Source organism: Equus quagga, chromosome 4, assembly GCF_021613505.1.
Source record: "Equus quagga isolate Etosha38 chromosome 4, UCLA_HA_Equagga_1.0, whole genome shotgun sequence".
In the NCBI taxonomy this organism is placed as follows: Eukaryota; Metazoa; Chordata; class Mammalia; order Perissodactyla; family Equidae; genus Equus; species Equus quagga.
In genome coordinates this window covers 70931709-70945565 of record NC_060270.1, presented here as the reverse complement: position 1 = coordinate 70945565, position 13857 = coordinate 70931709, and the positions used below count along the sequence as shown (strand labels likewise).

At 37.5% G+C, this 13857-nt stretch overlaps 1 protein-coding gene across 4 annotated transcripts in view; it reads right to left on the bottom strand.

Moving 5' to 3' along the window:
• The window catches only part of PTPN4 (protein tyrosine phosphatase non-receptor type 4), a 210180-nt gene that overhangs the window by 61479 nt on the left and 134844 nt on the right, over positions 1-13857 (bottom strand). For all 4 annotated transcript variants that reach the window (XM_046658299.1, XM_046658300.1, XM_046658301.1 and 1 more), the window contains one exon: positions 6188-6251. In XM_046658299.1, coding sequence (XP_046514255.1) covers positions 6188-6251 — 64 coding nt within the window. The remainder of the gene's footprint in view (positions 1-6187; positions 6252-13857) is intronic.

Here is a 13857-nt window from a genome sequence, read left to right as displayed (position 1 = left end):
TTTTCATCCTACATAGTATTCTATCATATGAATATACCACAGTTTATTTATCCATTTATTGTTGACAGACATTTGATGTTACCAGTTTGAGGATGTAAACATATTGCTGCCATGTATGTCCTGTATGTTGTCTGATGCACATTTCTGCTGTTGGATCATAAGATACACACATGTTCACCTTTAGTAGATAATGCCAACAGTGTTCCAAGATGGTTAGATCAATATGTATTCCCTTCTACCAGCAGTGTGTGCTCTACATGCTCTCCAATGACTGGTTTAGCAATCTTTTCATTAAACTATTCTGGTGGATGTGTAAAAGTATCACATTTTGGTTACAATTTGTATTTTCTTGATGATTTATGAGGTTCAACACCTTTTCATGTTACTGGCCATGTGGATATTCTCATTTCTGAAGTGTCTGTTCAAGTCAGTAGCATATTTTTGGATTGGGTTAGATATACAACCAAGGATGTGCGGGGGGTGTGTGTGCGCGCGCACGTGCATGTGTATTATAAACATATTCTGTGCTCTTTCACTCAATGATGTCTATTGATGAATACAGTTCTTAATTTTAACATAGAGCAATTATTGACATTTTAAGGTTAATTTTCCTTCTATGGTCTGTTAAATCTTTGCCTATCAAAAGGTCATGAAGATATTTTCCATAATTAAAATACAGTAAAATGCCCATGTATAAGTATTAAACTACTATGTTAGAAGATAATATGCTTAAAATATCACCTCTCAATCACCAGAGAATTCCTAATTATGTTTGACAGCTGCTTGCTATGCACTAACAAATACAGTTCACATGTTATACCACATACCATAAACAATGCAAAATGACAGAGAATGTCTTACAAAGAGTATGAATGCAGTAATGCTCCTACGTGGAAGTAAAATCTAAGATGCATGTAAGTCGTGTCGTTCTGTGTCCCTCATACCCCGTGAAGTGAAGGTGGGCACCCAGGTTTGAAATTGCTGTCTGGGGTGGAGGGGGCATAGCCACACTTGGTGCTCATCCCCCAGGGATTTCTCTCCGTACAGTGGCAGAGCTGATGGGGTACAAACCTCAGGACCTGATTGAGAAGACTCTGTACCACCACGTGCACGGTTACAGCACCTTCCACCTGCGCTGCACTCACCACCTGTGTAAGATGCCACAACGCTCAGCACTGGGACAACTCCAGCGCATCCTGGATCACCCCAGGGCGGGGCGTGACTTTAGTCTACAGCCTGTGGATGGGTGGGAACCCTCTGAGTACGATGGTATTTGAGGCCCTGCTAGTGGCTGCTCCAACCCTGGGCCCCAACTTGTTTCTCTAACATCTGCAGGCAGCTCGCACAAGGCGAGGGCGAGTTTCTGGACGGAATCCTCCTGGGAGGGGTCTCATTCTCCTAGTCATATGCTTCGCCCTACGCAGACCTCACTAAAGACGGAAACAAAAAGTGAAGCTAGCCTGCTTGGCTCATGTGCATTGACGCCCTTGGCTTTTCATACAGTTTTGCTTTGAGCTGAAATCTCTCGGGAAAGGGAACATGAGCAAAGGAGTTCAGCTGCCTAGACCCCACCTTCTCAGTTAGAAAACAGTATTGGGGAATCCTTCCAATTTAAGTGTTTCCTCCCTTGCTAATGGTGAGGGACCAGAGGATTCGATGCAAATTAACAAGACAATCAATTCACTTTGGGATAAATTCATCCTGCCTGGCACGATTATTAGGGCTCACAGGGGACCTGCACTCCTACCCCCAGGGATCGCATTTGGGGCTGATCCAGAGTGAGCTCATTCACACCAGTTGCCTTCTGTCTCTCCATCAGTGCTAGTGAAGGGGTAGGCAACCACCAAGTACTACAGGTTGCTGGCAAAGCATGGTAGCTGGGTCTGGGTGCAGAGCTATGCGACCATCATGCACAACCAGCCGCTCGTCCAGGCCACACTATTGTCAGCGTCAACTATATTCTCATGTGAGTGCAAGCCTGCCACCTCTCTGCCCCTCCACGCGATGCTGGTCTCCATGAGGGTGCAGGTGGTGGGCACAGTTGGGTTAGTTGAGTCTGGGGACCACTGGGGACGCTGATTTTGACGCTGGGTGCTGGCTGTGCTGTGAGGTGGCAGCTTGAGCACTTTCATCTTTAGAAAGAGGCTTCCTTTGTTATATTCTGGAGAAAGATTTAGCAGTTTTTCCATTCACAGTCTATACATGCTTTCTACTCTCTCTTAACCTTTTAAGTGAACTCTCCATCAAATAAAACTTAATTCAGCAGAAAGAAAAAAAAAAAAACAGAGGAAAGGATCCGATATACGGAGTCATTTATGGTTAATAAACAGGACAGCTGTTTCACTTTTTCAAATCCGGGTTAGAAGTCTTTAATTTTAACCAGAGTCTCCAATCAAAGTTAAGAGTTCTGAGAGAGGGATTCTTTCCCTGAACCACAAAGGGGGTTTAAGTGACCAACAGGGTCTGACTTTAACTTCCAGAAAGCAAAGGGACTCGAGCTACTACTGCCAGTCTTGGCTGGCACCCAGGCCCCGCATGCTGTGTAACAGAATCACTGGGTGAGGAGCCGGCCTCCTGGTGTCACCTGTGGTGCGGCTGGCTGGGCAGCTGCGGTGGCCACATTTGAGCCTTATTCTTTCCAGAAACAAGAACTGTTTACTGGTTGCTGGTGTGGCCCTGCAGGCTGATCATGTGGCCTGGTGTATAGCTGGTAAAGAAAGCACGTTCTGTATAACGTGTGCTAAAGCTGAATGGCTGGCTCAGGGTTGAAGGCTTTATGAAGAACTCTTTTGTGTGTGCAGTTCTTTTTTTGCAGAGGTGCAATTTCTTGTGCTTTTAGGAGACCTCAGGAGTTAGTTACTTTGGAAGCAGTGACATCCAAGGAACTTAGCAGAAATGCTATTTTGACATTAGGAAGTTGGTTAAGGGGTGCTATTTGGAATCAGACTACACTATAGGTGATGAGGACTAGATTCATGCTGTGTCTTTTATTTATTTATTTTTTTGTGAGCAAGATTGGCCCTGAGCTAACATCTGTACTAATCTTCCTCTATTTTATCTGGGATGCTGCTGCAGCGTGGTTTGATGAGCGGTGCTAGGTCCACGCCTGGTATCTGAACCAGCGAACTCCAGGACGCCAAAGCAGAACACAGGAACTTAACTACTATGTCACTGGGCCAGCCCCCATGCCATGTTCTTTTAAATTGCTGAATTAAATACGTAGTAGTTGGAAATGTTATGCTTGGCAGTAAGACTATTTACTTTGTGCCCTGTTTTTTTTTTGGATGCTATTACTGTCTTTCCAAGAGGATTCACACTGATTTTTCAGTAAGACATCCATTGCCTAATGTGAGGCCCACCTGTATGCCTCTGTTTAAGGTTAACTGAGTTTTTTTTTTTTGACTAATTACAATCCATCACCACACAAATGTGCCTAATCACCCTGTTCACCTTCCTCCCTCTCCACTTCCTCTCTGGTAACCACCAATCCAATTTGCATCTCTATGTGACTGTTGTTGTTTTTATCTTCTACTCATGAGTGAGATCATACAGTATTTGACTTTCTCCCTCTGACTTATTTCGTATAGCACAATACCCTCAAGGTCCACCCATGTTGTCACAAATGGCCGGATTTCATTGTTTCTTATGGCTGAGTAGTATTCCCTTGGTGTATATATATTACATCTTTATCCATTCGTCCCTTGATGGGCACCTAGGTTGCTTCCAAGTCTTGGCTATCATGAATAATGCTGCAATGAACATAGTGGTGTGTGTTATCTTTATGCATTCGTGTTTTCATGTTCTTTGGATAAATATCCAGCAGTGGAATAGCTGGATCGTATGGTAGTTCTATTCTTAATTTTGTGAGGAATCTCCATACTGTCTTCCATAGTGGCTGCACCAGCTTGAAATCCCACCAGCAGTGTATGAGGGTTCCCTTCTCTCTATATCCTCTTCAATACTTGTTTCTTGTCTTGTTAATTAAAGGCATTCTGATAGGAGTGAGGTGATATCTCATTGTAGTTTCGATTCGCATTTCCCTGACAGTTAATGATGATTTGCATTTCCCTGATAGTTAATGATGTTGAACATCCTTTCATGTGCCTGTTGGCCATCTGTCTATCTTCTTTAGAGAAATGTCTGTTCAGATCTTTTGCCCATTTTTAAATTTTATGTTCTCCCTTTTTGAGACTTTCCATACTTCAAAAAGCCTATATATGATTTTGACATTCTGCCAATTGTATTTGGAATGAACAAAATTTTTCCCTACACATTTTGTAAATAATAGACACAAAATGTTGTATTCAGATATAAGTAGTCTATTAAGTTTGAGTATTTAAAAATAGAGATGTTTCAGAAAGAAAACATTAACAAAGCAACATTCTGCAGAGTATGTCTGTGTAGTCTTTAATCAATTGTTAGTTGACTTTTGTTGCTGATGTTACCTGCAGCTAAACACATTCCTAATGATACACCACCTCAGAGAATGGCTGTGAGGATTAAACGATATAAAAATGGTTGGTATATTACCATGCACTTGGTAAGACCTCAATAAACGTTCGATAATATAACTATTATTATTACTACTAATAAGAATAGTACTAAAATGGGAAGAAATTAGAAAAGTTGACTTCTACACTACCTTCTACCAATATAATTAAAGTAAAATACTTATTTCTTCTCTAGTTTCTAGGTACGATTTATCATGTTTCATCCCTCTAAATATTTACTAAAACATGCACAAGAATGGTCATTAGCAGTATTAGTCGTAATAGCCACAAGCTGGACATGGCCAAACTGTCCACAAACATAAGAACGAATAAAAAGGGGCCTGCTGGTGGAGCAGTGGTTAAGTTCGCGTGCTCTGCTTTGGTGGCCCAAGGTTTGCCGATTTGGATAGCGGATGCGGACCTACTTGCTGCTTATCAAGCCATGCTGTGTTAGGTGTCCCTACATATAAAATAGAGGAAGATGGGCACAGATCTTAGCTCAGGGCCAGTCTTCCGCAGCAAAAAGAGGAGGACTGGCAGTGGATGTTGGCTCAGGGCTAATCTTCCTCAGATTAAAAAAAAAAAAAAAGAACGAAAAACTAATTTATGGTATATTCCTTCAGTAGAATACCACACAGCAATGGAACAAACTACTGCTTTGTGTAACAACTTGGATGATTTTCACAACGTTAAGGGAAAAAAGGCAGACAAAAAGAGAACATTCTATATAGTTTAATTTTTTAAAGTTCAAAAATAAGCCAACTAATCTATGATAATACAAATGAGAATAATGTTTACCTTTTGGGAGGGTTAAGGACTGCAAAGTGGGCATCAGGTCCATTAGGAATAATACCAGTTTCTGGGATGGTAGCAACGTTCTACACATTGACATTGTATTTTATATACTTATCAAGCACTATACTCACTGTCTGTATACTATTCTATTTCAATAAAACCTCTCTTGAAAAAAAATTCTGTATTTTGTGAGCATAAATGATCATAGTCACTGAGTAGATCAATATCCTTAAATAAAATGCAGCTGATTCAAATACATTTCAAAGGTTTCAAATACATTTTACATACACTTCATCTTGAAATCTGCACTAATTTGTCAAGATTTCTAAGAAATAATGTAAGTGAAAGGATAAGGTTAGTTTAACTTGATGAAACAGATAAAATCAATTACAACATGAAATTCTTTCCAACAATGTACTCTCCATGATAACTCAATGTGTTGTATTTAGTAAGTAAAACGGACATTATCACTCCAAGACAAGGAGGAAATGTACTACACGTTCATGAACTAGAAACAAAACTAAACACTCAGGTTCCCTGAAATGAAATGAACTTATATATGTAAGGAAGTGCTGTAGATTTACTAGAAAGAAGAAAAAGGACATATAAAATGTTCAGTTACCAACCTATGTGAATGGGCCCTAAGGACTGACAATGAACAGCACGATTGAGGTCAGTTTCTCAGTTTAAGAGATAGCAAGTTGGGTATTTAGAAGAGCTTTAAATCAGAACCACAGAAACACTGGGGAAATAAATACACTGTGTCATAAAATGTGAATTATTTAACTCAGTTGGCAGCTAGCAACAGCATTAATAACACTTTTACTTGCACTAAAAGTTGTCATGAATGACTAGTCATTTCTTAAGATTTCATTTATATTAATAATTAGATCAACACTCACCAGTTCTTTTCTAAGTTGAATAAAAAACTGTTTGCACTTAAAAGAAATTTTTACAATCTTCAACCTAGATAGAAAAGAGAATGAATTGGAGTATTTAAAATATTGGATAAAGAGGGAAATATTTGTAACAAATTAAGAAAATAATTTAAAAGATAATCTTTTAACTGTATGTTCAGCAAGATGTAAACATTTAATCATATATACATACACACATTACATAAAGAATCTAAAGTTTTGGGTGCTTTGGAAAAATAACTATAATCTATTTGGTCAACTGAGGAAAGGTTTATCAGGATATTTGCTGTACACTATCTATTTCCCAATTTTATAGCTATAGAAATAAATAAAAACACACGTCACAAATTAAAATTTCAAGAAATACCAATAACATAGTTATTTACTCTTTAAAACTAGAAGTAGGTTTTTGGTTCTGAATGTAAGGAGCTTGGAAATCACCACTCTATCCTAATAACAAGTAAAAATAACAAGTCAATAGACTGAAAAAAAATCAACAATTCTTCTTGGATCCACAAGAAAGGGGAGGGCACAGGGAAAACTGCTGCACCCCTAAGACTTGAGAGACCAACAGGTGAATACAGGGACTTGTAGCTTACCAGAGCCGAGATTCACGAGCAGAGGCTGCCAGAGGAACCAGTGCAGGGGTAGGAAACCTGAACTGTAATCTACGAATCATCAGAGCTCAGTGTGTACAACTCAAAGAGTTGAAAACTCCAGGGGGACTCCTTCACAGCGGGGGCCCCACAATATTGTGAGATTTACCTCCAGAAGCTCAACCAGATTTCCACAGTAAATACCAGGGAAAAATACCCTTGGGTTTCTGGGAGTGGAGGGGGAAAAGGAACTATTTGGAAATAAGCCAGAGCACTCTGTTCTTAGTAAGGTCTGACTTTAGGGGAAATTAGTTAACCAGAGCATAACCTGCTGGGGCATTATCAGAGCCTAACTAACGTGGGGAAGGGAAATACCCACCCACAGCCTACTCTAGCCATCCTGTCCCAAATAAGGGGGGTGGGGGACTGAAAAACACTTGTGAAGCTAACAGTCCAGGGGCACAAGCTCACTAAAACACGAAGAGCCAATCATAGGACTACAGAATGCTTCCCCTCCACTGACATCACCACCACATTACTAAAGGCCTATTTACAGCAGTTTCTTTTACTAAGATATCATGTCTGCGAATCAAGAAAACAATTACATGGCATACCAAAGGCAAAAACACAATGTGAAGAGACAGAGCAGCATCAGAACCAGACATGGAAGGAATGTTGGAATTATCAGACCAGAAATTTAAAACACTATGATTAATATGCTAAGGGCTCTAATGAACAAAGTAGAAAGCATGCAAGAACAGATGGGCAATGCAAGCAGAGAGACAGAAATACTAAGGAAGAAGCAAAAAGAAATGCTACAGGTAAAAAACACTGTAAAAGAAATGAAGAATGGGGCTGGCCCAGTGGTGTAGAGGTTAAGTTCATGTGCTCTGCTTCAGTGGCCTAGGGTTTGGATCCCGGGTGCAGACCTGCACAGCACTTATCAGGCCATGCTGTGGCAGTATCCCACATACAAAGTGGAGGGAGACTGCCAACAGATGTTAGCTGAGGGCCAATCTTCCTCATCAAAAAAAAAAAAAAAAAGAGAGAGAGAGAGAAAGAGAAAGAGAAACAAAGAATACCTTTCATGAGCTTATTAAGACTGGACACAGCTGAGGACAGAATCTCTAAGGTAGAGGATATAATAATAGAATCCTCAAAAACCGAAAAACAAAGAGAAGACTAAAGAAGGGACAGAATATCCAACAACTGTGCAACAACTACAAAAGCTGCAACATAGAGTAACATATGGTAATGGGAATACCAAAATGAGAAGAAAGAGAATAAGTGATATAAGAAATATTTGAACAATAATGACTAAGGAAATTTCCCAAAGTAATGTCAAACACCAAACCACAGATCAAGAAAGCTCAGAGAACACAAGTGGGATACATGCCTAAAAAACTACACCTAGACATACCATTTTAAAATTACAGAAAATCAAAGATAAAGAAAACATCTTGAAAGAAATGAGAGGATAAAACATCTTACCTATAGAGGAACAAAGATTAGAGTTATGGCCAAGTTCTCAGAAACGATGAAATGGTAAGAGAGAAGAGTGTAGTATTTAACGTATTGAGAGAAAAAAAACCCATCAACTTAGAATTTTGCATTCTGTGAAACTATCCTTCAAAAATGAAGGAGAAATAAAGACTCTCTCAGACAAACAGAAATAGAGAATATTTGTTTCCAGTAGACCTGCCTCACAAGAAATGTTAACAGAAGGAAAATTACACAGGTCGGAAAGTTGGATGAACATAAAGAAAGGAAGAGCACTGAAGGAGTAAGTGAAGGTAAAATGAAAACTTTATTTTTCTTATTCTTAATTGATATAACAGATAACAGTTTGCTCAAAATAATGAAAGCAACAATGCAATTACGTATGATTATGTAAATATAAAATGGATATATACACAATTATCTACTTATGTTTGCTTATCTGTAAGTGAAATGAATGACAGCAACGATACAAGAGACAGGAGGAAGAAATTAATGTTATCTTATTATAAGGTACACACACTATCTGTGGCATGGTACATTATTATTTGAAAGTAGACTTGGATTAACTTTAAACGCATATTGCAAACTCTAAACCACTAAGTAAAAAACAGAAGTATAACCGATAGAAAGAAGAGAAAATGGAATACAAAACACTCAATTAAAACCAAAAATGGCAGAAAAAGAGTGAAACACAAAAACAGAAACAAAGAGCAAAGGCAAAAAACAGAAAACAGTAATGAATATGGCAGGTATTAATACAAACATCAAAACCCTTTGGAATGTCAACAGTGTAAATGCCTCAATTGTGTAAATGCAGCAATCAAAAGACAGATACTGTCAGAGTGCATCAAAAAAAAAGACCCAACTATATGCTGTCTACAAGAAAACTACTTGAAACTTAAAAATACATATAGGTTAAAAGTAAGGGATGGACAAAAATATACCATGCTAACACTAATCAAAGGAAAGCAGGAGTACCTGGGGATGGAATGTACAGCATGGTAATTATAGTTAAAAATACTGTATTGTATATTTGAAAATTGCTAAGAGAGTAGAATTTAAAAGTTCTAATCACAAGAAGAAAAATGAACTATGTGTAGTGATGGATGTTAACTAGACTCACTGTGGTGATCATTTAGCAATATACACAAATATTGAATCACTATGTTGTACACCTCAAACTAATATCATGTTAATTATATCTCAGTAAAAAATAAAAAGAAAGCAAGAAAGCAAGAGTAGCTCTAATAATTTCAGAAAGAACAGACTTCAAAGCAAAGAAAGTTAGAAGGATAAAGAGGGGCATTACATAATAATAAAGGGGTCAATTCTCCAATACATTAAAAATTTTTAATGTATATGTGTCTAACAAAAGAGCATCAAACTACAAGAGGAAAAAACTGACAGAAATACAGATGAATCCACTATCACAATTAGAGACTTCAATAACCCTCTACCAGAAAAGACAAATTCAGTATGCAGAAAATCAGTAAGGACACAGTTGAACTCAACATCACCATCAATCAAATGGATAAAATTGACAGCTACAGACTGCTTCACACAACAGGAGAAGATACATTTTTCTCAAGCTCATATGGAACATTCACAAAAACAGACTACACTCTCAGCCATAAAACACACCTTAGCAATTTTAAAAATTGTACATCACATAACGTCTGTTTTCAGAACACAATGGAATTAACATAGAAATCAATAACAGAAGGAATACAAGAAAATCTCAAAATATGTGGAGATTAAACAACATGCCTATAAGTAAAATACGAGTCAAAGAAGAAATTTCAAGAGAAATGAAAACTTATTTGAACTAAATGAAAATGAATATACAACATATCAAAACCTGTGACATGCAGCAAAGGCAGTGCTCTGCTTAGCAGAGCTTAGAACTATATAACACTGAATACATATATAAGAAACGAAGACCAAAATTCAATAATTTAATTTCCACCTTAGAAACCTAGGGAAAAAACCTGAATCCAAAGTATGAAAAAAAAAGAAATAAAAATAATAAGTAGGGTGTAAATCAGTGAAAATGAAAACAGGAGATCAATAGAGACTATCTATGAAACCAAAAGGTAGTTCTCTGTAAAGATAGCTACACTGAGAAAAAAAGAAAGAGTACACAAATTACTAATACCAGAAATGAAAGAGCAGCCATCACTACAAATCCCAGTAAAATTAAAAGCATACTAAAGGAATACTATGAAAAAATCCACGTCCACAAATTTGATCATCTCAATGAAAGGGACCAATTCTTTAAAACACACAACCTGCCAAAACTCACACAGGAAGAAATATATGATCTGGATAGGCCTCTATCTATAATAGAAGTTTAATTAATAATTAATAATCTTCCCCCAAAAAGTACACCAGACCCAGATGCGTTCACTGGTGAAGTGTACCAAATATCTAAGGCAGCTATTATATCAATTCTCTACAATTTTCCCTCTTTTTTTTGGATGAGGAAGATTCACTTTGAGCTAACATCTGTTGCCAATATTCCTCTTCTTTGTTTCTTGAGGTAGATTAGCCCTGAGCTAACATCTGTGCCAGTCTTCCTCTATTTTGTATGTGGGTGGACGCCACAACATGGCTTGATGAGTGGTATAGGTGCACACCTGGGATTTGAAGCCGTGAACCTAGGCCACCGAAGTGGACCATGCCAGACTTAACCACTATGTCATGGGGCCAGCTCCTACAATCTCTTAAAGAGAACAAAGGCAGAGGGAATACTTCTGAAGTCCTTCTATGAGGCCAGTATTACCTTAAAACCAAAACCAGACAAAGATACACAAAAAAGAAAACTATAGAATATTTATGACCACAGATTCAAAAATCTTGAAACAATTATTAGCAAATCAAATCTAACAATGTATAAAAAGAATTACACATCACGACCAGGTGGGAGTTATCCAAGAAATGCAAGGCACTTTGAACATCAAAAATTAACAAATGTGGGGGCTGGCCCCGTGGCCGAGTGGTTAAGTTCACGCGCTCCGCTGCAGGCAGCCCAGTGTTTCGTTGGTTCAAATCCTGGGCGCAGACATGGCACTGCTCATCAAACCACGCTGAGGCAGCGTCCCACATGCCGCAACTAGAAGGACCCACAATGAATATAAACTATGTACCGCGGGGCTTTGGGGAGAAAAAGGAAAAAAATAAAAACATCTTCAAAAATTAACAAATGTGAACCAACACATTGAAAGACTAAAAAGGAAAAAAAAATTACATGATTATATCACTACACGCATTTGACAAAATACAATACCCATTCTTGATAAAAACTCTCAGTAAAGTAGGAATAGAGGAAAACTATCTCAATTTGATAAAGACTTTCTACAAAAAACCTATACCTAACATCATACTGAATGATGAGAAAATATAAGCTTTCGCACTAAGATCAGATAAAAAGCAAGTGTCCTCTCTCACCACTCGTTTTCAACATCAGAAAGGAAGTCCTTGCTAATGCAATGAGGCAAAAAGAGAGAATGAAAGATGTTCATATTGGGAAGGAAGACATATTTGTTCACAGATCATATGATCGTCTATGTAGAAAACTCAGAAGAACTGACAGAAAAACTCCTGAAAGTAATAAGTGATTACAGCAAGGTTGCAGGATACAAGGTTAAGAATACAAACGTCAACCACTTTCCTATATACTAACAATGAACAACTGGAATTTAAAATTAAAAACACAAACCATTTATATTAGCACCTCTAAAATGAAATAGTTAAGTACAAATCTAAAAAATGTGTACTAGAACTATATGAGGAAAATTACAAACCTTTGACAAATGAATCAATGAAGAAACAAATGTAAAGATATTCCATGTTCATGTATTTGAAGAATCAATATTGTCAAGATGTCAATTCTTTCCACTTTGATCTCAGATTCAATGCAATCTCAATGAAAATCCAATCAACTTATTTTGTGGATATTTATGAACTGATTCTACAGTTTATAAAGAGAAGCAAAAGACCCAGAAGAGCCAACATAATACTGAAGGAGAACAACAAAGTTGGAGGACTGATGCTATCCAAATTAAAGACTTACTGTAAAGCTACAGTAATTCAAGACAGAGTGTCAGGCCTACCTCAACAAAGAAGAAAAATCCCAAATAGACAATCTAAAAGTGCACCTCAAGGTACTGGAAAAAGAACAACAAACAAAGCCCAAAATCAGCAGAAGGAAGGAAATAATAAAAATCAGAGCAGAAATAAACGAAATAGAGACTAAAAAAACAATAGAAAAAATTAAGGAAACCAAGAACTGGTTCTTCGAAAAGATAAACAAAATTGACAAACCCTTAGCTAGACTCACCAAGAAAAAAAGAGAGAAGGCTCAAATAAAATCAGAAACGAAAGAGGAGAGATTACAATCGACACCTCAGAAATACAAAAGATAATAAGAGAATACTATGAAAAGCTATACGCCAACAAATTGGATAATCTAGAAGAAATGGATAAATTCTTAGAAACATACAATCTTCCAAAACTGGACCAAGAAGATGTAGAACATTTGAATAGACCGATCACCAGTGAGGAGATTGAAACAGCAATTAAAAACCTCCCAAAAAATAAAAGTCCAGGACCAGATGGCTTCCCTGGTGAATTCTACTAAACATTCAAAGAAGACTTAATACCTATCCTTCTCAAACTCTTCCAAACAATTGAAGAGGAGGGGAGCCTTCCTAACTCCTTCTATGAAGCAAACATTATCCTGATAGCAAAACCAGACAAGGACAACACAAAAAAAGAAAATTACAGGCCAATATCACTGATGAACATCGATGCAAAAATCCTTAACAAAATACTAGCAAATCGAATACAACAATACATTAAAAAGATCATACATCATGATCAAGTGGGTTTCATTCCGGGGATGCAGGGATGGTTCAACATCTGCAAATTTATCAACGTGATACACCACATTAACAAAATGAAGAATAAAAATCACACGATCATCTCAATAGATGCAGAGAAAGTATTTTACAAGATACAGCATCCATTTATGATAAAAACTCTAAATAAATTGGGTATAGAAGGAAAATACCTCAACATAACAAAGGCCATATATGACAAACCCACAGCAAACATCATTCTCAATGGAGAAAAACTGAAAGCTATCCCTCTAAGAACAGGAACCAGACAAGGATGCCCACTGTCACCACTCTTATTTAACATAGTATTGGAAGTCCTGGCCAAAGCAATCAGGCAAGAAAAAGAAATAAAAGGGATCCACATTGGAAAAGAAGAAGTGAAACTGTCACTCTTTGCAGATGACATGATCTTATATCTATAAAACCCTAAAGAGTCCACTAAAAAACTTTTAGAAATAATTAAGGAATGCAGTCAAGTTGCGGGATACAAAATCAATGTACAAAAATCCGTTGCATTTCTATACACTAACAACGAAGTAGCAGAAAGAGAAATTAAGACTATAATCCCATTTACAATTGCAACAAAAAGAATAAAATACCTAGGAATAAACTTAACGAAAGAGGTGAAAGATCTGTACACCGAAAACTATAAAACATTGTT